This window comes from Python bivittatus, unplaced genomic scaffold, assembly GCF_059951505.1.
Source record: "Python bivittatus isolate LINGU-HERP-01145 unplaced genomic scaffold, Pbiv_v1 ctg000370_np1212, whole genome shotgun sequence".
In the NCBI taxonomy this organism is placed as follows: Eukaryota; Metazoa; Chordata; class Lepidosauria; order Squamata; family Pythonidae; genus Python; species Python bivittatus.
Genome location: NW_028277062.1, coordinates 2,152,656 through 2,173,886, shown reverse-complemented (window position 1 = coordinate 2,173,886; position 21,231 = coordinate 2,152,656). Strand labels below are relative to the sequence as shown.

At 53.9% G+C, this 21,231-nt stretch overlaps 1 protein-coding gene across 12 annotated transcripts in view; it reads left to right on the top strand.

Moving 5' to 3' along the window:
* KDM6B (lysine demethylase 6B) overlaps nt 1–21,231 on the top strand; it is a 60,523-nt gene that overhangs the window by 34,623 nt on the left and 4,669 nt on the right. For 10 of the 12 annotated variants that reach the window (XM_088142307.1, XM_088142303.1, XM_088142305.1 and 7 more), the window contains 17 exons: nt 32–130; nt 549–777; nt 1,150–1,245; nt 2,491–2,658; nt 2,969–3,118; nt 4,024–4,344; nt 4,508–6,429; nt 8,290–8,416; nt 12,384–12,489; nt 12,899–13,104; nt 13,267–13,331; nt 13,668–13,736; nt 14,784–14,932; nt 15,383–15,497; nt 15,766–15,953; nt 18,833–18,974; nt 19,273–19,399. In XM_088142307.1, coding sequence (XP_087998433.1) covers nt 32–130; nt 549–777; nt 1,150–1,245; nt 2,491–2,658; nt 2,969–3,118; nt 4,024–4,344; nt 4,508–6,429; nt 8,290–8,416; nt 12,384–12,489; nt 12,899–13,104; nt 13,267–13,331; nt 13,668–13,736; nt 14,784–14,932; nt 15,383–15,497; nt 15,766–15,953; nt 18,833–18,974; nt 19,273–19,399 — 4,279 coding nt within the window. The remainder of the gene's footprint in view (nt 1–31; nt 131–548; nt 778–1,149; nt 1,246–2,490; nt 2,659–2,968; nt 3,119–4,023; nt 4,345–4,507; nt 6,430–8,289; nt 8,417–12,383; nt 12,490–12,898; nt 13,105–13,266; nt 13,332–13,667; nt 13,737–14,783; nt 14,933–15,382; nt 15,498–15,765; nt 15,954–18,832; nt 18,975–19,272; nt 19,400–21,231) is intronic. The other 2 variants (XM_088142310.1, XM_088142311.1) reach the window with 2 other exon arrangements.

Genomic DNA, 21,231 nt, shown 5'->3' with positions numbered 1-21,231 from the left:
TTTCTTGCCCGCCACGGCCTTCCGCTCCCAGGTGCTCTGCCAGTGCCGTCCAGCCTCCGCTGCCCCTGCCGTTGCCGCCCAGCCATGGTGCTAACTTGGGGCAGTACAGCAAAGGCTACTTCTCCCCTGGGTGAGTCTTGCTCCTGGCCTTTGGGGCACAGCCACCCAACTGGCGGGAGAGGAGGGGGGAACACGCTGCTGCGCTGAAGGCCAAGGCCCCTGCGCTGCAGTTTGCCTTTGGGGAAGGGTGGAGTTGACAACGATCATCCCGCTGGCCTGCGGACCCCCGTCCTGCTAACCCTCTGCTGCACAGTCCTGTCCTTTCAGCTCCTTTGCGGTTCACAAAACTCTGGGCCTTTCTCTCTCCTTTGCTGCGTCCTCCTTCGCCCCTCCCCCGTATCGGCAGGAAGCCCTGTTTCCTTTAAGCCCCCCCGCCCGCCCTTTAACTCCGTACGCCACCAGCACCCCTTCCCAGGGAGCCTGCCCCACTTGCTCCCTTCCCACTGTCGCTTGCTCACCGCGTTCCCCTCTCATTCCTCCCCCCCCAGGAATCTGCCCCCACGTCCCCTGCATGGGAAGCTGGAGGCCATCCATGGCTGCGTCCAAGCTCTGCTGCGGGACCAGGGCCAGCCTCATCTCTGGGAGCAGCTGGGTGAGATCTACGAGTCGGAGCAAGACTGCGAGGAGGCTGTTCGGTGCTACCAAAACGCTGCCCGACACCAGCGCGACTATGGGAGCTACGGAGAAATGCATGCCCGGATTGGGCGGCTACAGCAGGTAGGAATGGCCGCCTGCTGGCAGGGGTGTGTGCAGGATTTGGCCTTAGGAGAAGCAGCAGCGGGGCTGGGTGGGGAGGCGGAGGAGGTCCCACCCTTTTTAAAAAATGTATTGGGCAAGACAGCGTGAGAGTGCCTGGTGTTTTCCTGACCAACCTTGCCCAGGCGCAGAAGCTAAGCACAGCCTGTCCAGGATGATTTTTGGATGGGAGACGACCAGGAAATGTTGAGACTACGAGACTGGGAAGGTGAAAATAAAAATTCCAGAGGAAAGCAGTTGCCAAACAAAACTCCACAAAGGAGCCCATGAAGAAAAGTTTACTTTTTTAACCTGGTCTCTGTCTCTTCTTCCTCCGCCCCCACCCCCTTTCAGGCTCAGCTGTGGAATTTCCATTCGGGGGGATCATCTCATCACCGGCACAAAGTTTTACCCCCCCTGCAGCAAGTCTGGAACCTTTTACATCTTGAGGTGAGAAGCCTCTGCCTCCCCCTGCCCCACGCTTCCCAGATCCAGAGGATGCTGCTGGGAGGGGGGCAGCAAGGGTAGGTGCAAAGCTACCCCCAAATCCCTATCCCCATACTGCAGCCTCTCTTAACAGAAGGTTCCTGTTCACGCCATCCCCAACTTCCACAAACAGGGAGACCCTCTGTGCCCCTCTTTAGTGGGTGATTTAAATCACCCCAAACGTTGGGCATTCATCAAGGCAAATATGGTTTGTCAAACTTGTATAATTTGGGAGTTATATAAGTTGAAGAACACCTGGTTTGTTTGTTTTTTTTAAATTCTATGAGTCATTTGACTGTTCCCCCCCCCCCCCACACACACACAAAGGTTTAGGACCAGTCTTCCCCATTCCACAGCTCTTTGTCAATCACTGCTCCCTGACTGGCGTTTCCAAATGTTTTGGGATAACTGCTTCCTGGGGAAGATGGACGTTTTTCTGAATATTGAACGGGGGGAGTAAATGAAGGAGTAGTTTTTGCAGGAGTCCTGTGTGACTCCAAAACAGCTGCATGTTTTATTGGCCTGTTGGCTGAAACGCCATTGAACTGACCGGTCTCCAATTCCACGTCCTTCACTTCCACGTGTCCGATACTTTGAGATTTAACCAATGCTCTTCTTCCAACATCTAATGCGGTGTTTCTCAACGGTGGCGACTTTCAGAGGAGTAGACTTCAACTCCCAGAATTCCCCAGCCAGCCATGCTGGCTGGGGAATTCTGGGAGTTGAAGTCCACCCCTCTGAAAGTCGCCACCGTTAAGAAACACCGGTCTAATGAGCAGCCTTAAGCTTCTGGTGGGCACTGCAGAAACACGATGCCGTTTAAGCTGAAGTGGGAACCCCGCTGAAGAAGAACAAAAGGAAATTTCTGTGTCTTCAGGCTTTGTTATGTTTCAGCCTTTCTAAAATGCTTCCTCCAAGTCATTGCCAAAGAGAAGGAACTGCATAAGTGTTAACCTACTCCAGAGCATCTGGCCGGCTCTTCTTGACACCTTTTGATCTTGAACCAATTTTTCTTTAGTGGCAAATCTCGGAAGCCGTGTTGTCCCCTCATTTCCTCCGCATGGATAGTTGCTGGCGCGAGCCGGTTTCCTCCAGGCCTCGCCTAGACGTGTCATGGTTTCGAGTGAAAGCCTCCTAGTTGGATTTTAGTAGATAAAGAGAATTATTCCGGGCAAATGAATCTCTCTTGCCTTCCCTCCCCGCTTCCAGAAGAGGAATTTCTCTGCCAAGCGCAACCCCCAGCTCAAGAGGCCTGGCCCGCCCATGGAGCCCCCCGTGGTCCAGCCCGTCCCTCCGGTCCAGCACCCCGCCCACCCAGGGCACAGCGAAGAGATGCCCGCTCCCATGAAGAGACGGAGGAGCACCAGTCCCGACCAGGTAGCATAGCCCTTGCACTTCCCAGCAGGTGCACCACCCTTCCTCCCTTTTGCGCTCTGCACATGCTTAACGGCCCCCCACCCCTTCCAGCTGTTGCTCTTTTCTTCTGCTTTGGTGGCTGTCGGCACGAGTCGATCTGTAGGCCGACCTCGGGAGTTCTGTTCATCTCCCGCTGGGCTCTCTTTTCCGCTCCTGTTTCCCCCTAGGTGGGGAAGGATGTCCAGCAGCATGTGGGGAGGAGGCTGTGGGGATTCTGAGGCCGTGACCGTCTCCTCTTGCTCTCTTTCTGCAAATGCCTGTCGGGGAGCAGAATGGTGGTAACGGGGCAGGCCAGCACCTGTCCGGTCCCGGAGCCCCTGGCAATCCCCACTATCAGCTGCCTAAACCTGGATTATGGAACCCCCTCCATGGAGACTTGTGGGGCCAAGAACGCAAGAACGTGGCTGCCCCAGAGAGACAAGTAAGGCTGGCTTCCCACTTCAGCCCTAGGCCAGAAATGTGGTAGGCAGGCAGGTAGGTAGGGAGGAAGGGAGGAAGGAACGAAGGGAAGGAGATGAGAGAAGGAAGGAAGGAAGGAAGGAAGGAAGGAAGGAAGGAAGGAAGGAAGGAAGGAAGGAAGGAAGGAAGGAAGGAAGGAAGGAAGGAAGGAAGGAGATCAGAAAAGGCAGGCAGGCAGGCGTATGACACAGCTAATTTTTATTGCTTATTTTATAAACAACCATGAGTCTGTAAGGATTTGGTAGTATATATGTAGAATTAAAGAAATATTTTTTAATAAATAAGAGCAGGCAGGCAAATCATCCACAGTGTTTTAAATCTCGGAGGGGTCCTTGATCAGGGCTGGGGGTTCCTCCCTGTCCCTTGTATGTCTTCCTGGATATTAGACTGCCCCAGATCTGGCTATCAGGTGGCAGGGAGTTAGCGCCCGTTTCGGGCAGGCTGCAGAGGGGGGTGGTTCGGGTTCTGCTCTCCTTTCCCCGCCGCCTTCCTCACGCAGGGAGGGGCCGGCTGGCTCAGCCTGGACTCCCGTGCTCTGCCTGCCCCTTTTCAGCAGCCTGCTTGGCTTGGGATCTGCGAAGGGCTGGATTGCAGATTGGGGGGGGAGATGGGGGGCTCAAGGCCTCTTCTGGCTTTTGTTCTGGAGACCTTGAATGCTTCTCCAGGCCTTTCCAACTCTCCCAGGCCTCCCTTCCCCGCAAGCTCACAGCAGTCCAGAGAGCTCCACCTCGCAGGACGCATGATGTGAACGGAAGGGATCTGGCTAGGGAAAAAGCCTTTGGGTTTCCAAGCGGGAGGACTGATTTTGCGTCCTTAACGCAGATTTTTCTTCTTCTTCTTCTTCTTCCGCCCCGGCTGCCCACCTAGGAGCAGAGGAACCCAGTGGCACATTCCTTCCCGTACCCGTCTCCCGCTTACAGCTCCCATCCGCCCCCACACCGCCTGCCGGCCATGGCACCCAGCCCCCGCACACCGCCAGCACACCGCGCCCCCCTCGAGACCCACAGCTGCTCGGCCCGGCCCAACGGAAGTGACCTTAGAGATGGCCGAGTTCCCCGGGTGCGTCCAGACTCCACCACCACACCAGCAACGTCCGCCTGCGTGCCTTATGCCCCGCGCCCGACCCCGGGAGGACCCACCACCACCAGCAAGACCACCTCACGGGGGCAGCTGACCTCTGAAAGCCTTGTAAGTGGCCAGGCAGAGCCCCAAGGCGCTGCTGTATCGCACTGGCAGGTTTTTCAGAGGCCTTGCCAGGGGGCGGGATTGAAAGGGGGGCAGCAGCCCGGGGGGGAGACCCCAGGCATGCGGAAGAGATTTTCTGATGGTTTCTTTCCATCCGCCTCTGCAGGGTTCTTCTAATCATTACCAAACGCCGGCATTGGAGTCGTCCAGCTCCACGCCGGAGAGCAGTGGGCGCAAACCGCCCCCGCCGTCCCGGCCAGCCCCTTGCCTTGCTCCCCGCAATCTGCCCTGCACTCGCATGCCGCCCCCGCCCCCCAACATCACTGGGCCCCCGCCAGCCACGGCTCCACCCCCCCCTTCGGCTCCACAGTGCCCGCCGCCCCCGCCCCCTCCTCCGCCCCCTCCATTGCCCTGGCTGAACAAAGTGGGCGAGGGGAAAGCTGGCGAGGACCCCCTCGGGGACATCCTCTTTGGGTGCGGAGGAGAACCCTGTGGGGCCGATCCGCCCTCCTTGGCGGCTTGTGACTCGGGATGCAGCTTCCAGGATTCGGGCACCAGCAGTCAGAAAGGGACCTTCCCTCACCCCCGGGAAGGGGCTGGGGACACCCCCAGGCCAGCCAGCCCCGAGCCTTCGCCAGCCCCCCAATTCTGGCTTCCTGAGGGTGGCCGGGAAGAGAAAGGCTCTGGGGATGCCAGGCCCCTGAATCCAAGCCCCTCAATTACCTCAGGAACATTCAGGTCCCCAGAGAGCCCCCCACAGCTCCCGGTCCCACCCCCGCCTCCTCCACCGTCCCGGGCCTCTTATCCAAAGACACCAGACCCGCCAGCGGTGCCCCCCACTGTGGAGGCCTCCTCTGATCGCCTCTTCGGCTTTGCCAGCCCCCCATTAGAGGACCAGTTCGAGGAGCCCCCCGAGTTCTCCAAGATTTTGCCGGATGGTCTGGCCAACATCATGAAAATGCTGGACGAATCCATACGGCGCGGGGAAGAGGAGCGGGAGGAGAGTTTCCCTCCGCCGCCGCCCCCTGCCCCTCTTCTTCCTAGCCCCCCACCCCTGGCAAGACCCAAACTGCCCTCCGCCTCCGCCAGCTCCTTTGACTACCCCAAACCGCCCGGGCAGGATCCACCGGAGCCCCCTTGCCTCTATCGCTTCGGCAAGCGAGACACAGAAGAGCAGCGGCCCCCGGCGATGGCAGTGGCGGGGGCCGGCGGCGGGAAGTTCCCCCACCACAGCACCCCGTCTCTCCTCAAGTCTTTGGCCAGTGTGCTGGAGGGGCAGAAACACTCCTATCGGCTCAAACCACTGACCCCCCCAGGTGCTAAGGTCTCTCCTCCAGCCGGTGCGAGCCAGAGCCCCCTGCCCCAATTCACTACCTCAGGCCAGGCGTGGGCTGGAGGAACAGGTGCCTCGGAGGAGCGAGCGGCCACCCCGCCCCCCCTGCCCACCCCTCGGCCCATCAAGACGGAGTCGGAGGTCCTTGAGGAGATCAGCCGGGCCTGTGAGACCCTGGTGGGGCGAGCGGGGCGGGAGAAGAGCCCACCGCCCCCTGCCAGCCCCCCGCCGCCCCCCGCCTCCCCTCCACCCCCTCCTCTTCCGGCTCCCATGCCTCCAGTGCCACCGCCCCCGGCTCCACGTCCCAAGGATGAGTCCCGCAAGCGAGACTGGGAGCATCGCCGTCACCGTCGGTCCAACAGGGACGGCTCGCGGCGGCATCGGGATGGTAAAGCTCGCAAGGGGAAGAACCGGCAGATTCTGGGCAGTTTGGACGTGCAGAGCGCAGAGGGCCAGGCCCGGGAGAATGGGGCCAAGCCACCCCCCCCTCCGCCCCCGCCCCCACCCGAACGGAGGTCTCCCGTCAAGAAGGAGGAGGGCCCGGTCGGTTCGGTCTCCACCATGGTGTGCTCCGCCGACCTGCTCAAGCTGCGCTCCTTCACGGAGGGCCCTCCCAAGGAGCTGAAGATCCGGCTTATCAAAGTGGAGAGCGGGGACAAGGAGACATTCATCGCCTCCGAGGTCGAGGAGCGGCGCATCCCGCTGAGTGAGCTGACCATCAACCATTCGGCCGCAGAGGTCGTGCGGGCCAGCAAGTGAGTTCCACCGTCGCCCCCCGGGATTGCTTTCTCCCAGGAGTTTCCAGCCACTGGTTAGAAAATGCGAGTTGCCCGTGTACAGCTGGACAAAGCGGAGAAAGGAGGGGAGGGCGAGACCAAAGTGAAGTGCAGCATCGCGCTCCCGAGTGGCCTGTTCTCAGGAGGTTGGAAGGGTTCCACTCTGTTCCTCCTCTTGGCAGTAGCACAGTGGCTCACAGCAGTTCCTGTCCTGCCTCCAATCATTTATGCCTGCTGCATTACCGAATAATCTGGTCTATTTGTAGGCTCTCTCTGTGTAAAAATACAAAAGGTGTTCTGCAGGAGGAAAACTGGATTCTACAGTTTTTAGCCTGCAGATACGACACGCATTTCTGTTACTGCTGCTCTTAAAATTACCTTGTGCCACGGTGATTCATTTTTCTCGGTGGCTTCTGAAATTTAGCACCCGCGATCTTCCAAAAGCTTGCCTCCCTGCTCCTTTTTTTTTTTTTTTAAGCTGCATCCCATTTTGCAGATTTGCAAAACCTGGCTCTGGTGCCATCTCTTGAGAGTACCATCTCGTGGTTTCTCTGCGAGCTCCTTAGGGGACAGTGGATGGAGGCAGGAAGAAAGTAAATCATGAGGAAATAGCACCGCCAAGGAAGAGGGTGAAGGAGAGATCAGCCGGTCTGTGGGCCGCATGAGGCAGGGGAAGGGACACAACACCCAGGCAGGTTGTGAAGATGCGAGAACGGACTCTGGTGCTGCGAGTAAAACGAATGTGTGAGCGAGCTATGTAGGCTGCCTGGGGGACTGTTCGTTCCAAGCCTACAAGTGTCCCGATGCAAAACGTAGCAAACCGGGTGGGCTGACAGGCAACTGAGGGGTGCCAAGTCCTCCCCTTGGCTTCCTTCCTCCCCCTGGCCAAACGGGGAGCCTGCTCTGAAAAACCCAATCTCCGGTTAGCTGCATTGTGTGCGCTTAAGCAACGGGTGCTTCGTTTTGAATGCGCGCATCTTCAGGGAGCCGGCGGAGGTGCGAGGAAGGAAGAGGGAAGAAGCGTTTCTTTCCTTCTCCCGTGAAATGGATACATTTAAGGATGGGGGGCTTCCCTGGAGAGTTCAGACCCCCTTTTTCTTGGTTTCCCCTTTTTAAAGCCTTCCTCCCTCAGAAACTATTGTCTTTGGGCGGGCCTGAACAAACATCAGCCTGCACCTGTCGTTGCACTGCAATCTATATGTTTCTGGTACGAACCCTTTGCACACGCCCAGGGGCCAGAGACGGCTTCAGGGGTATGGGCGGCTTTCTGTAGCAGCTTCAGGAATCACGCAGCGACAGAATAAGAGTAAACTGCCAGTTTCCAGAAGACGCCAAGAGCAGCTCCGGGGAAGATGTTTTGTGAAGCTTTTTCCATGGCTGCAGAAACGCGGGCCAGAAGCAGTGGGTATAAGTTGTAGCTACCTAGATTTTGTTTAAATAAAAGGGAGACCTTCAGAACGAGAGTAGCACGGGCTACCTATGGAGGATGCAGGTTCTCCGTTTCTGGAGGTTCTTTAAGAAGACCCTAGACCAGTGTTGTCCAAACCTGGCCACTTTAAGATGAGTGGACTTCAACTCCCAGAATTCCCCAGCCAGCCATGGGAGTTGAAGTCCACTCATCTTAAAGTGGCCAGGTTTGGACAACACTGCCCTAGACAAACGGCTCTCGTGGATGATTTGACTGGTTTTCCTGCACCTTGAAGAGGGTTGGTCTAGATGATCCTTGGAGTACCTTCCAACTCCACCATCCTAGGATTCTGTGAGCTGGGCTTGCAAAATGTACATTGTCCCCACTTTTCCTGTGCTCATGCCTCCTCTTCTTTCCCCTGCTCTCTCCAGGCACGCCAAGGTGAAAGGAAAATTTAAGGAATCTTACTTGTCCCCCAGCCACTCCGTCAAACCGCAGATCAACGTGGACGAAAAGCTCCCGCGGGATAAGCTCAGCCCCCCAACTCCGAGCATCTACGTGAGTGTCTGTTTTTCAGGATAGCAGGAGGGGGCTGGAGGAAAAGCTACCTGGAGCAGGGCTGGTTGTGGGGGGGCTGTCTGTGTGAGATCTTTGTGGAGGTATAAGAAACAGGGCTCTAGGTGTGCCAGAGCATCTTCGCTGCACTACATAAGCCAGGATATTGGCTTAGTTTTCAAAGACCAATAAAAGGGGCAGCAAAGCTTCTAGCCCTCATGGCTGAAGAGGTCGACCTTAAAATGTGCCGGGAGTTTCCTGGCGAACGTTCAGGAGCCCCAAAGGGCAGAGCAGAGCCATCCGGCAGGAGGCAGTGGGCAAAAACCGGGCTGAGACGACACCAGTGACAACTGTTTGCAGCTCCGTGGGCTGGTTCTGGCCAGGAATCAGGGCCCTGCTAGCCCAGCCCTCCTCTTCCCGCTCCTGCATTCTGGGGTGTACACAGAGGGGTCCCCGACACTGGGGATCTGGGATTCGATTCCTCCTGGGTGCCTCCAGCCCAACCCACGGAGTGAGGCTGGAAGCTAACCGGGAGGGCTTCGGTGCAGTCCCTGGGGCCTTTGGAAGAAACCCACCTTGTTGATCTCCGTCTCCTGTCCTTCAGCAGTCCTGCTCACCCCGTCACCGTCTCATCCTCACATTTGAGGTTTCCCCAACTATGTTTTGTGTTGGCTTTTGTTTGTTCCAAAGATTCTTCCCCCCAACGGGAGATTGGTGGTCAAAAAGCAATCCCTCCACCCTGCGGTACCTCGATGCCTGGCTAGTCAGGCAGATATCTGACAGCTGTTTATTGAGGCAGATTTCATAGAGTTGGAAGGGACCTCGGGGGTCATCGAGTCCAGCCCCTGCAACTGGAGGAATCACTACCCTACCCCCGATAGAGGACCATCCAGCCTCTGCTGGAAAACCTCCAGCGAAGGGGAAGAAACTCCTGCCTGCAGGAACCCATGCCACCAATTGACAGCTCTTCCTGTCCAGGAGTCCTTCTTATGTCTCATCTGCGTCTACATCCTTGAAGTCTCATCCCACTCCTTCTAGTCTTACCCTCTGGAGCAAGTGAGAATAAGTCCATCCCTTCTACACCAGTGTTTCTCAACCTTGGCAACTTTAAGACGTGTGGACTTCAACTCCCAGAATTCCCCAGACAGCATGCTGTCTGGGGAATTCTGGGAGTTGAAGTTCACACGTCTTAAAGTTGCCAAGGTTGAGAAACACTGATCTCCACCCACATCTCTGTCTCAGTCTGTTTGAAGAGAGCAGTCTTCCTTTACAGCAGTGTTTCTGTTTTCACAGACTTTTCAGTAGCATTTCCTGTTCATCTCAAAAAGACGTTGAGCTCTTAGATCCCCTATCCTGTCTTTTAAAACACCTATTTGTGTGGCTCCTTTTCTCGCATCCTAGTTATGAGGGTGCAGCGCCCCAGGTCTCTGCCTGGACCCCCGAGCTTTTCTCTCTCCTCCGAACTCCTCTTCAGCTCACCGTCCTTGTGCCCGGAGGAATCTTTCGACCCCCTCCACGCTGGCTCAGGCAAGCTTCCGGAGAGCTGGGAGATTGGGCTGCCCTTCCTTCTGTGCAGCTCGCTTCGTCTTCAATTTGTCCCTGGGTTGCTATTCAAGGCAAAGCTCCTCCTCGTGGAAGGCAAAACAAAAGTGGTTTGTGAGACCCAGGAGACGTTTGCTCTCTGGGGACTGAGATGCTGCTCCAGTGGCTCTGTCTGGCAGCTTCTGTCCTCCCTCCTCCCTCTCGAAAAAGACCTCTTCTGTGGGCCTTCGAGACCGTTTTTGACGGCTTCCTTCCTTTTCAGGCAGGGCCCAGCTTTGTAAGAATTAGCCACGCACATAGTCTTAGCTGTGTTGCATTGTGAACGCTTTGCATCTCCGTGGCTGGAGGAAAACCTTGGCCCGTCTGCCAGGAACACAGGCGGGGAGGATTTTTGCAAATGGCTCCAAAGACAGGCATAAGACTCGAAAGCGGATCAAAGAGGGCTGATGCAACGTTGAGCGTTTGGAGCTCAGTGAGTAACAACCAAATACATCGGCCCAGTTTAGGATAGAGGCTGTTTGGTGGGGCAGTAACGCTGGAAGAAAGAGTCTTGGGGATAGTAGCTGGTCACAAAGTGAAGATGATTCAACAGCGATGTGTTGCGAAAAAAAGGCTGAGGTGACTTGGGGTTGCCTTAACGGCACTATAATTTTGCAGTCGTGAGAACTGGGAGCTCCATTTATTCTGTTTAAAGTCTCAGCCTTTGCATGCATCGCTCTTTATCTGTCCTGCCCCTTTTCCAGAACCATCCATCTGCAAAGGATGGTTTCTGTGCATGTCGGTTTCTGAACAAATTGTTCACGTTCATTTCATTTCTCAACGTGCCACTTCTTTCCCCGTAGCCTGGCAGGTCAGACTTTGTGAACTGTGTGTTTTGGCACTCAGATCGGGACTGAATTCTCTTTGTGGTCGCGGTCTTTAGAGCCAGGGTCTCCGGGCTTGATCTTTCCCGGCAGTTTCTGCCCAGGCAAAATTGCCCCCCTGTTCTGTCTACCACCATGGAGAGGCCGCATCTTTTCCTCCTGGGTTTCCGTGGTTCATTTGGGGAAAGATCCCCAAGAGTTTCTCTTTTCCTGTGTTTCCCCCCATCTCAGTTCATTCTCATCTTTTGACTCTTTTTTCCTTCTCTTTTTTTATTTGCTGCCATTCCACAAGACTCCTTCCTTGTCATTACGCTGTTAGCTTGACAGTCTTCTGCGTGCTCTTAGCTCGGTTCCACATCCGAGAAGACCGAGCCCTGTGTGCCTGAAAAGGAGGCCTCTGAGCTCCTGGGAATGAGCAGAGCGCAGCCACAGAATGCGGAGCTCGGACTGATGAATGGAGCACTTGGCGGCCCTTGGTTTTGGGGAGTAGGAAGGGGGCTCTCCCCCAGAAAGACGTTTTGCTCCTCTTGGGATTCTTTTCCTCGCCACCAGTGTCTTCTTCCAGTTTCTCTTCCATTTCATGGCAAATGGTCCAACTGCCAATGGCCTCTTTTCCCTGCCTTCTCGTGAGTAAGACTAAAGGAATGGATGTTGGTCCAGTTTTACAGAAAGAAGGCATCTTTCCCTCTCTGTCTGGAGGTTTGGATCTGTTCTCAGCAACTTTTCCTCCAAGAACCCCTTCTGCTTCTTTCCAACAAAGTCTCCCCCTTCAGTTTGGGTCTTTCCTGTAACTGCACGGTTTGCTATTTGAGGCCTTTCTGGACAGTCTTTGGTGATCCTTTTCAATCTGATGGGACTGATGCCATAAGGATGTCCTACGACAAGCCAAGCTGGGTCTCTGCAGGGGGAAAGTCGCAATGAAAAAGGGAATTCCCTTCTGGAACACACCTCTGGCTTCAGGCCTGTCCTGCTTGAAGTTACGTGATTTCGCGGAGTCCCACATCTGCATTTCAGGAGAGGGGACGAGGCCAATCTTTGATCCATTTTTAAAGTAGAAGCCAGCCTTGGATATCCTTGATTGTCTCTAAGGGGCAACTACTGGTTGAAAAGGAGGGATGTGGAATGGACTAGGGCAGGGTTCCTCAACCTTGGCGACTTGAAGATGTGTGGACTACAACTCCCAGAATTCTAGGAAATGCTGACAGAGAGGCTCACCAGCCTCACCTGGGGGATTTTGAGCAGATGGGCGCAGTGGCCCAAACTGGAAAACTCTGGCCTGCATATTTTAGGGACGGCTTTGCAGGGATGGACCGTTGGTCCAAATTAGTCTCAGTTAAGCGTTTCCCTACTGGTGCCAGCCTGGTGCTTTGGATTCCCATTATTATCACACCTGGTCTGCAAAGTCAGTGATCCTCCCTGTCTGGGCATTATAGCAGAGGTGGTCCAATATATCTGGAGGGCACCAGGTTACTCTGCTTCTGGATCAGTGGGTGCCTTGCACTTGAGGGTGGGGGGAGCCAGACTGGCCTGTGGCGCTCTGATGGGCTCCTCCTCCTTTTCTTCAGTTGGAGAGCAAACGAGATGCTTTTTCTCCTGTGCTGCTGCAATTCTGCACCGACCCCAAGAACCCCATCACGGTCATCCGGGGTCTGGCCGGATCTCTTCGCCTCAGTGAGTATGCCCTGGGAGCAGGCGGGCAGGCAGGGCTGGGAAGGAGGAGCTGTGGGGCCGGAAAGCGGTGGTGGAGGAGGATTCCTGCAGCAAAGAGGGCAGCATCTTCAAGTCCAGAGTTTTGGAGTGGGATAAAAAGTGCAGGGGACTGCGAGTACTCTAACAAAAAGATAGTTGGTAGGTTTTTCCCCCCAGGTTTGGAGAATGGCTGAGGATCTTTGTAGTTCTGGGTGGAAGGGAAGCCAAATTGGTTGTAAAAGTTTGCCTTTCGAAGAGGGGTGGAGGAAAAGATGCCTGATTCTCAGAGAGTTGGGCAGGGGAACCCACAACTACTCTCTCCTACAACTTGGGGAGGGGGCATTGAGGCCCTCCAGTGTCCCGCTATGACCCCCTTTCCTCTTGCCCCCAGATCTGGGGCTGTTCAGCACAAAGACTCTGGTGGAGGCGAGTGGGGAGCACGCCGTGGAAGTTCGCACTCAGGTGCAGCAGCCGTCCGACGAGAACTGGGACCTCTCGGGGACCAAGCAAGTTTGGCCTTGCGAGAGCAGCCGGTCACACACCACCATCGCCAAGTATGCCCAGTACCAAGCTGCCTCGTTCCAGGAGTCGCTTCAGGTGAGGGCGCCAGGCTTTGTTCTGTCCATCGCATCCCGTGTGGACAGGACCAGGCAGATTTCTGCCCCCAGAAGGGCCGAAATGCCCTCCTGCTCACTGAATGCCCTTCCTTAACTCCTGGCGGCAAGGCCACCATTTTAACTTATCCCTCTGTTGAGGCAGGAGGACAAAGAGACGGATGACGAGGAGGCCGAGGAACCTGACAGCACCACAGAGACGCCCCCCAGGTAGAGTGCCCTGCTTCTGCTTGCTCACTGGGTGACACGTGATTTAACTGCCTTTCTTATTCTTCTTGGGATTTCGGGGGTTTTGCTGAGAAACGGCTTGCGAAGGCCAATATAAAGAGAGAGGGTGGTGTGAGGGAGTGACGGCAGGCTTGGCGGGCTTGTGAGTCTTGGACCTAGGAAGGCACAGGATGCCAGCCTGGGGGGCCCCGGCCTCACGATGTTCTGTTGGGGGAGAGTTGGAAAATTAATGCTTTCTCCACCTGGGAGGAGCCGAGGAGGAAACAGTTGGCCGATTACAGCTTCCCATCGTCACTTTTCCCTTTCCGCTCCTCGCAGCAATGCCGACCAGAAGCCTCATCAGATAATCAAGTTTGGGACCAACATCGACCTCTCGGATGCCAAGCGGTGAGGACCGTGGGAGGGGAAAGTTGGGCACCCGGAGAGAATGTGGTCTCCTCTCTCCCCCCACCCCCGCCTTCCATTTCCTGCGTGGTGTCGCCCTTTGCCACACAGCAAGGGGAATTTTGCTCTCCCCACAGCACCTTCTGCCTTTGGGGGATGAAGCTGCACGCAAACGGCCCTAGACCTGCTTGTTTGTGCTGCCCCCTTTGCTGTCACTGCAAGCCTGTCACTGCATGAAACTGGCATGATGGCTGGTCTGGAATGCCCTCTGTGCGGCTGGGCTTCATCCTGGCTCTTTGGTGCCCCTTGGTGGCCACCCATGGAACTGCATCAAGGCAGTGCTCAGGGCTGCCCCCGCCCCCACAGGGCCCTATGGCAAAGCTCTCGCTACAGTCTGTCGCGGTGGCTCTCTGCTGCTCCCCAGTGGTCATGCAGGAGCGTTCCAGAAAGAACCTGCTCTGGGGGGAGGCTGCCCCCTGGTGGCCAGAAGCCATCAGTGCCACTAATGTGCTTAAAGGGTAGAGGCCCTGGAGTTCAGCTGAATTCCTGGGGATGCCACGCAGCTTTCTTGGCATGCTGGTGACTCACCTTTGTCTTCTTCTCAGATGTTTTTTCAACATCCCAGTGTAACCAGTAACCCTGGAATTTCCCAGTGGTTTCCTATCCAAATTCTAACCAGGTCTGGCCTTGCTTAGGGTTTTTTTCCCTGTGATTTGCCATGGCCACCTGGGGATACAGCATTCCCCATGGCTGCCCGTCGGTAGCCTTGTTTGGACCTGCATCACAGGAAATGCGTTTCTCTGCGCTGCCTCTGTGTGGCTTTTGGGTTAATTGCCCTAGTGGTGCTGCCATAGCTTTCTTTGTCACTTTGCTGAAGTGCCTTCAAATCCCATAATTCCTGACTAGCATGGGCAGGGATGTTCCCAGAATTCCCAGCCGTCTGTGCAGTAGTAGAGGATTCCTACACCGGACAGAGGTTGGACTGGTTGATCTTCCGGCCCCTTCCGCTCTGAGAGTCTGTGACATCCTTGTTTCTCTGACACACCACAGATGGAAACCGCAGCTGCAGGAACTGCTAAAGCTTCCAGCTTTTATGCGAGTCACATCAACGGGGAACATGTTGAGTCACGTGGGTCACACCATTCTGGGCATGAATACTGTGCAACTGTACATGAAGGTCCCGGGTAGCCGTACTCCAGGTGGGAACCATTCTCTGTCTGGTCTGAGCATGATGGGACGTAGCTTGGGGAAGGGGTTGTGCAAACTCTCCCACTATGAGTCCTGACAGTGAAATGGAACCTCCGGATCCAAAAACACTCTACCTTTGAGTGCCAGCTGCTGAGGGATGCAAGTGAAAGGCTGTCACTCTTAGGAACTGCTTGTAGGCTTCCCCGATGCCCCTGCGGGAAACAGGAAGATGGCCAGGAGGGACCCTGGGCAGATCTGAGTTTGAACCAGGCATCCCTGCGTGTGGCTAATGATGGTTTTGCTGGAACCCTGGAGCTTCCCAGATTCCACTGTCATGTGAGCAGTCAGTCCTTCCACAGGTGTCTTCCAGGGACTTTCTGTCTGCCAAAGAGACTGCTTGAAATGAAGGGCTGGTCCCAAATGCTGAGCTTCTAACAACTGCCTGTGTGGCTCCTTTGCAGGTCATCAGGAGAACAACAACTTCTGCTCCGTGAATATCAACATTGGGCCCGGGGACTGTGAGTGGTTTGCTGTCCACGAACATTACTGGCAGAGCATCAGTGCCTTCTGTGACAGGTAGAGGGCTTCTTCGGGAAACCAGGACCAAGCTCATTAGGCCCAGTGCAACGGGTGAACCTGGCCCCAGAGAAGAAATGGGGTGGCCCAGGGAATCTTCTGAGTGCTGTGAAGGGAGTAACAGGTGGAGACAGCGAGCTCCATGGCTTTGAACGAGAGGCCCAAGACTGTTCTTGTGGTCTGCGCAGCTACTCCCTTCCATTTGGGTCGGGGGGGAACAGAGATGGGGGATTGCTGCCGAACTGCCACAACCTGAGGTTTCTTGCAGGCATGGGGTAGATTATCTCACCGGCTCCTGGTGGCCCATCCTAGAAGACCTTTACCAGTCCAATATCCCCGTCTACCGCTTCATCCAGCGCCCTGGAGACCTTGTGTGGATTAACGCCGGGACTGTGCATTGGGTCCAGGCCACGGGATGGTGTAACAATATCGCTTGGAATGTCGGTCCTCTGACAGGTATTCCCTTAGGAGGAGGGAAGGGCTGGAGGCTGTTGTTCTGCCAGCAGTGTCCTCAGAAGGAAAAGGTTGACCTGCTGGCTTTTTAGTGTGGTACTGTGATGGAATGGAATTATGAAGGCCAAGCTCAGGGAGATAAACATTTTCTTAGCTCATCAGAAGCGCGTGGGAGGAACAAGAGGATGAGACTGGCACCTCCCTGAGGAATTCACACTGTTGTGGCTGGAGGACTTTGGGAACTGGGGTTTTAGTCTGGGAAGATTCTTGCTAGAGGTTGTAGCTAATAAACATAGCTGGACTGAATTGGCATTGTCTCTTGGAGTTCCTTGGGCTAGGCCTGACAGGTACCCACTGAATGCAGAAGGGCTTTGGCCAAACTGGCCTTTGAAGCTAAACTTCTCCCACCCACCTCCCAGGCCAGGACAGAGCCTGCTAGGGCTCATGGGGCCTTAGAGGGCCAAGGCGCTGCTCAGTGCCAGATCCATTCAAGCATCTTTGACAGATGACCATCCAACCTCTCTGGGCAATGGAAAATTCCTCCTTCCTTGTGTCAGCCCTTTAGATATTTGAAGACTATTATAATATTTGCCCTCTGTCATCTTTTCTGTAGATCCTTTTAATTATTCCTCATAGGGTTTGGTTTCTGGACACCTCACCGTCTTGGTAGCCGTCCTCTGAATTTATTCCAATTTGTCACTGTGCTTTGCAAACTGTGGTACCCAAAACTGGACACAGAAATCCAAGTGGGTTCTGACCAGGGTAGAATAGAGGAGAATGCTTACTTTCCATGATCTGGATTCTGCGCTCCTGTTAATGCGCTCCAGTAAAACTTTAAGCTTTTAAGCAGCTGCATCACACTGTTCATGTTTAAATTATGGTTTACAAGATCTTTTGAAGGCACTAGCAGAGGTGATCTCAGAACCTCCAATTGTCATCTTTGAAAACTTCTGGAGACCTAGTGAGGTCCCAGGAGACTGGAGAAGAGCAAACACAGTCCCAGTATTCATAAAGGAGAAAAGGGAGGATCTGACAAACCACAGATGAGTTAATTTAATATCTATACTGGGCAAGGGACTAGGACAGATGGTGGAGCAACAGGTCTGCAGGCACTTAGAAGAATGCCAACACTTGTTAAGAACAAATAATTTAGGCTAATCTGTCTTTATGTCAGAGTGATTAGTTTGGTAGATCAAGGGAACACTCTGGATGTAATATATCTTCATCTCTGTAAAGCATTTGACAAGGTTTCCCCTGTAGACAAGATGCATAAATACGGGCTAGAGAATGATGTAGTCCAGTGTGTTTGCAACTGGTTGAGTAACTGCACCCAAAGGGGGTTCCTAAATGGTTGTGCATCATCTTGGAGAGATTTATCAAGTCCCTCAGGACTATGTCCTTGGCCTACCACTATTCAACATCTAGTAGGTGGAATGGAGAGGATGCTTAGATGACACCAAGCTAGGGGGACTGGGTAATACTTAGAAAACAAAACCTCAACTCATTTCCAAAGCACCTCAGGAGACTTGAATATTGGGCCAGATCCAACAGGATGCCTTTCAGCAGTGCACCAGCTATGAAAAATCAAATCCTAGGTATAGGGTGTAGAGATCTGTCTTGATAGCAGTGCACATGAGAAAGATCTCGGGATCCTGATGGACCACATCTGGCCTTGTGCAAGCAGCATTGATCCAGATCTTGGAAGGAGACAGTTTCCTTGTAATCCACCCTGAATGGACCACAGGTGGACTCCAGCATCCAGTTGGGGGCACTGCCCTTTTAAAAGGGACATGGAAAGGCTGGAGTGCATTCAGATGTGCTTCCAAGATGATCAGGGGCCTGGAAATGAAGCCCTTTGGAGACCTGTTGAAGGGACTGGGCAGGTTTAGCTGACCAAGGGGAAGAGGTGATGGGGGCAGCTACATATCTAAAAGGCTGTCATGTTTTTGTAGCAAAATTTGAATTAAATACACAATGACTGGAGTTAAATGCACAATGGTTCAAGTTCATTATACAATGCTGCTTATACAGTATTATACTATCATACTTTTCCAGCTTACGTACAAATTTGACTTATGGGAACGGAACTCATTCTTAAACTGAGGACTCCCCATAACAGAGATTCAGGCTAAATATGAGGAAGCCATTCTGGGTGATAAGGGTTGTTAAGCAGCGTCTCAGTCGGCCTCTCCTTCCCTGGTGGGTCTCAAATGGGGCTGGGCGAGTCACTTGTTGGAGATGGTTTAGTTAGTTCTTGCGGTCAGGTTTCTCTTGGCGCATACTGGAATACACTAATTCAAGGACCCAGGTCTCTGATAAGCACACCATTAAGAGAGAATTCTAGCAACTGCACTGTCTCAAATGCAAGCTCTGTTTATAGTAGCATCTGGGTTCAGTTTTCGCATCTTTTTCTCCCACCTGTATCGTGCGACAGGCTAGAGACCTCACAGTTTGGGGCAGGATGAACGGTTGCCACCTGCCCACTCTTATGGACGCGTAATTGTCTGGTTTCAGCCTGTTGGCTTCTGATCTCGCTAGTACTGGCTCTCACGTGCACTGAGCCGAGAGGTGAATTAAGTGACCCTTCTGATTCATACCTCCTGATTCTGTGATTCTGTACCCGGTTCCCTCATTGTAAAAGTTAGCACCCGGTCTCCCAATCACCTTTACTGCCTTTCTCTGAACCCATTCCAGTTTTAATCTGAATGTTTCTTAAAGTGTGGCGTTCAAAACTGGACGCAACAATTCTGCTTCTGATGGACAAAATGTGGGGTGTACTTCTACCCGTGCACTTGCACCCATGAGTTTGACCTTGCCCAGATTCCAGATGTCTTGAATTTGCTGTAGATTGTGGAACCGACAACCTAAATTTTTCCCTGCAGCTTACCAGTACCAGCTGGCACTAGAACGCTACGAATGGAACGAGGTGAAGAACGTGAAGTCCATCGTGCCAATGATCCACGTCTCCTGGAATGTCGCTCGCACAGTCAAGATCAGTGACTCTGACTTGTACAAAATGATCAAGTGAGTTGGCTTTGCCCTTCCTCTGGCCTGTGTGCAGTATGACCCAAACTGGCCTTCTCTGTGCTGATACTCCCCTGGCGCATTGAGACTCTGGACCTAGCACTTTGGGGGCATCGGCTTGGAAGGTGGATCCATAGCCTGTCTTGTTTCTCCCTCCTTGAAGCATCTTCTGGAGGTGAAAATACGTCTGAGATTGCTCCTAGAGATGCATAATATGACCACCACCTTGGGGAAGCAGGCTGGAAGCCTGGGAGCAGCCCAGCTGCGTGTCTGGACTCACCACTCCTCCTTTCTTTAGGTACTGCCTGATGCAGTCCATCAAGCACTGCCAGGTCCAGCGTGAGAGTCTTGTCCGATCAGGGAAGAAGATTGCTTACCAGGGAAGGGTAAAGGATGAGCCAGCCTACTACTGCAACGAATGTGACGTAAGCTCCCACCTTCTGGTCTGAGTATGTCTGCTACAGGGGCTGCAGATTGAATGTGTTGGACGAAAGCTCCCCGCTTGTTCTCGGAGTTTGTTTGGAGGATGGCTGTTGGGTTTCGGTCGGCTCTAGAGGGTGATGGTTCCCCCTCTCTTCCTCTGTTCTCAGCTGCTCCTTTTCTGCAGCTGATGCCGGGCCAGAGTAGGTTGGTTCCCAACTGGTGCCTGTTCTGGGACCAAATGTCCAGATCAGTCTATTTCTCTGCAGTTTGGCCACGAGTGAGCCTCGGCCTCCTCCCTTCACACCCACCTGCTGTTAGTGCCTAACCTTAGAAATCATATTTCCAGCGGGCCTTCCAGGGCCTGCCTGGTAGGATGTGAGGGCCGGTTCTCCTGGACCATCGACGTGTTGCCTCTGAGACAGATCAATAGATCGATTTAGTCATCCCATTTCCCCAAAGGGGCCCAGTGAAGGCTTCTGACACCAGCTCTTTGCGGGTGCAAGGGTTTGTGAGGGCTCTTTGTCTTTAAAACACCTTCAGTGCCTCCTATCCCATCTCCAGTAAGGGATTTTTGCCCCTCCTTGTGCCTGACAGTGGCTGAGAAGTGGAACCGTAGTGAGGTGGAAGGATCAAAAACAGTGAGTGTGATGCGTGTGTTTTTATAAGAGGAGAAGAAAAGGAAGATGAAGAAACAGCAAGAACCTGGAGCCTGGAAGAAAAGCCTTGGTCAGCATTGCTGTGACCAGGAAAAGAAGGCTGGGCCAATGCCAGTCTGGAAGTGGAGGGACTGCTGGGAAGATGAGAAGCTTCATCAGGAAGCGTTTGGAGTGTGTGTGGAAGCCATCTCAACACCGCTAAATGAGCGAGGAAGAGGACTCTGAGTGGCAGCTGTCTCGAAGAGGCTTGAGAATCATTGGCAGAGTTTCTCTGGCCCGAGAGGGAGAGAAATGGAGCAAGCCCCGTGCAAGACTAAGGGTTCTGCAGCATGGAGGAAGCCGCATGGGTGAAAGAAAGGCTCGGCTTGGCCAGGGAAGGGTCTCTCGGTTGACCAGGAGCAACTCAGCCAAGGAGGCAGGTTTTCCGCTGGGCTGCTTAAGAGGAGCAGGGCCCCCTTAGGCTCGCAGTCCAAAAGGTCCGAGGTGTGGAAGGTCTGGAATTCCAAACTTGGATCCAGGCAAGACGTTAACAGTTTGCCAAGTTGATTCAGTGCCACTAGAAGGGCAGTTTCTTCCCCAAACAAGTCGAGGCTGGGCGGAATTGTGTGGCACTGTTAACCCAAGGGGAGTGCAGGTGGCCCAGAGGAGGCTTTGCCTGGAAGAGTTCAAAATGCGGGAGATCCTGTATTGGTTGGTTCCCAGACAGATAAAGATTCAGATGTACATCAACAGGTAGCTGGAAGCTTTCCTGTTATCAGCAAAGAGACCTGCCTCCTTGCTGGTTCATTAGATGGTGATCAGAAAGAAAATCAGAGTCTCTGTTGTACGTGGGGATACGTTGGTTCTGAACAGGAACTGGTTCAGTTGCTGGAATTCTTGTGACCCCATCCCTTTCATCTCAATAAATCTCGCCAAAGAGAAAATCATTCTTGGAAAGAATAATTTTCCATTTTTGGCATCTGCTCAAAGATGCTTTCCTTCAGCTGCTGAATTAGCTGTTCTACCTTAGAGACTTTGTACAGAAAGAATTGGGCAAGATCCTGGAGGAAGTCACCCTCATCGCATCTGCAAAATGCTAGCCGGCTGCGCTCTTTAGAGTGTCCTTTTAGGGAAGGATGGGCCAGAAGAATGAATTACTGTGAATTGCTGTTGTCTAGCCAACCGTTTCACAGATAACA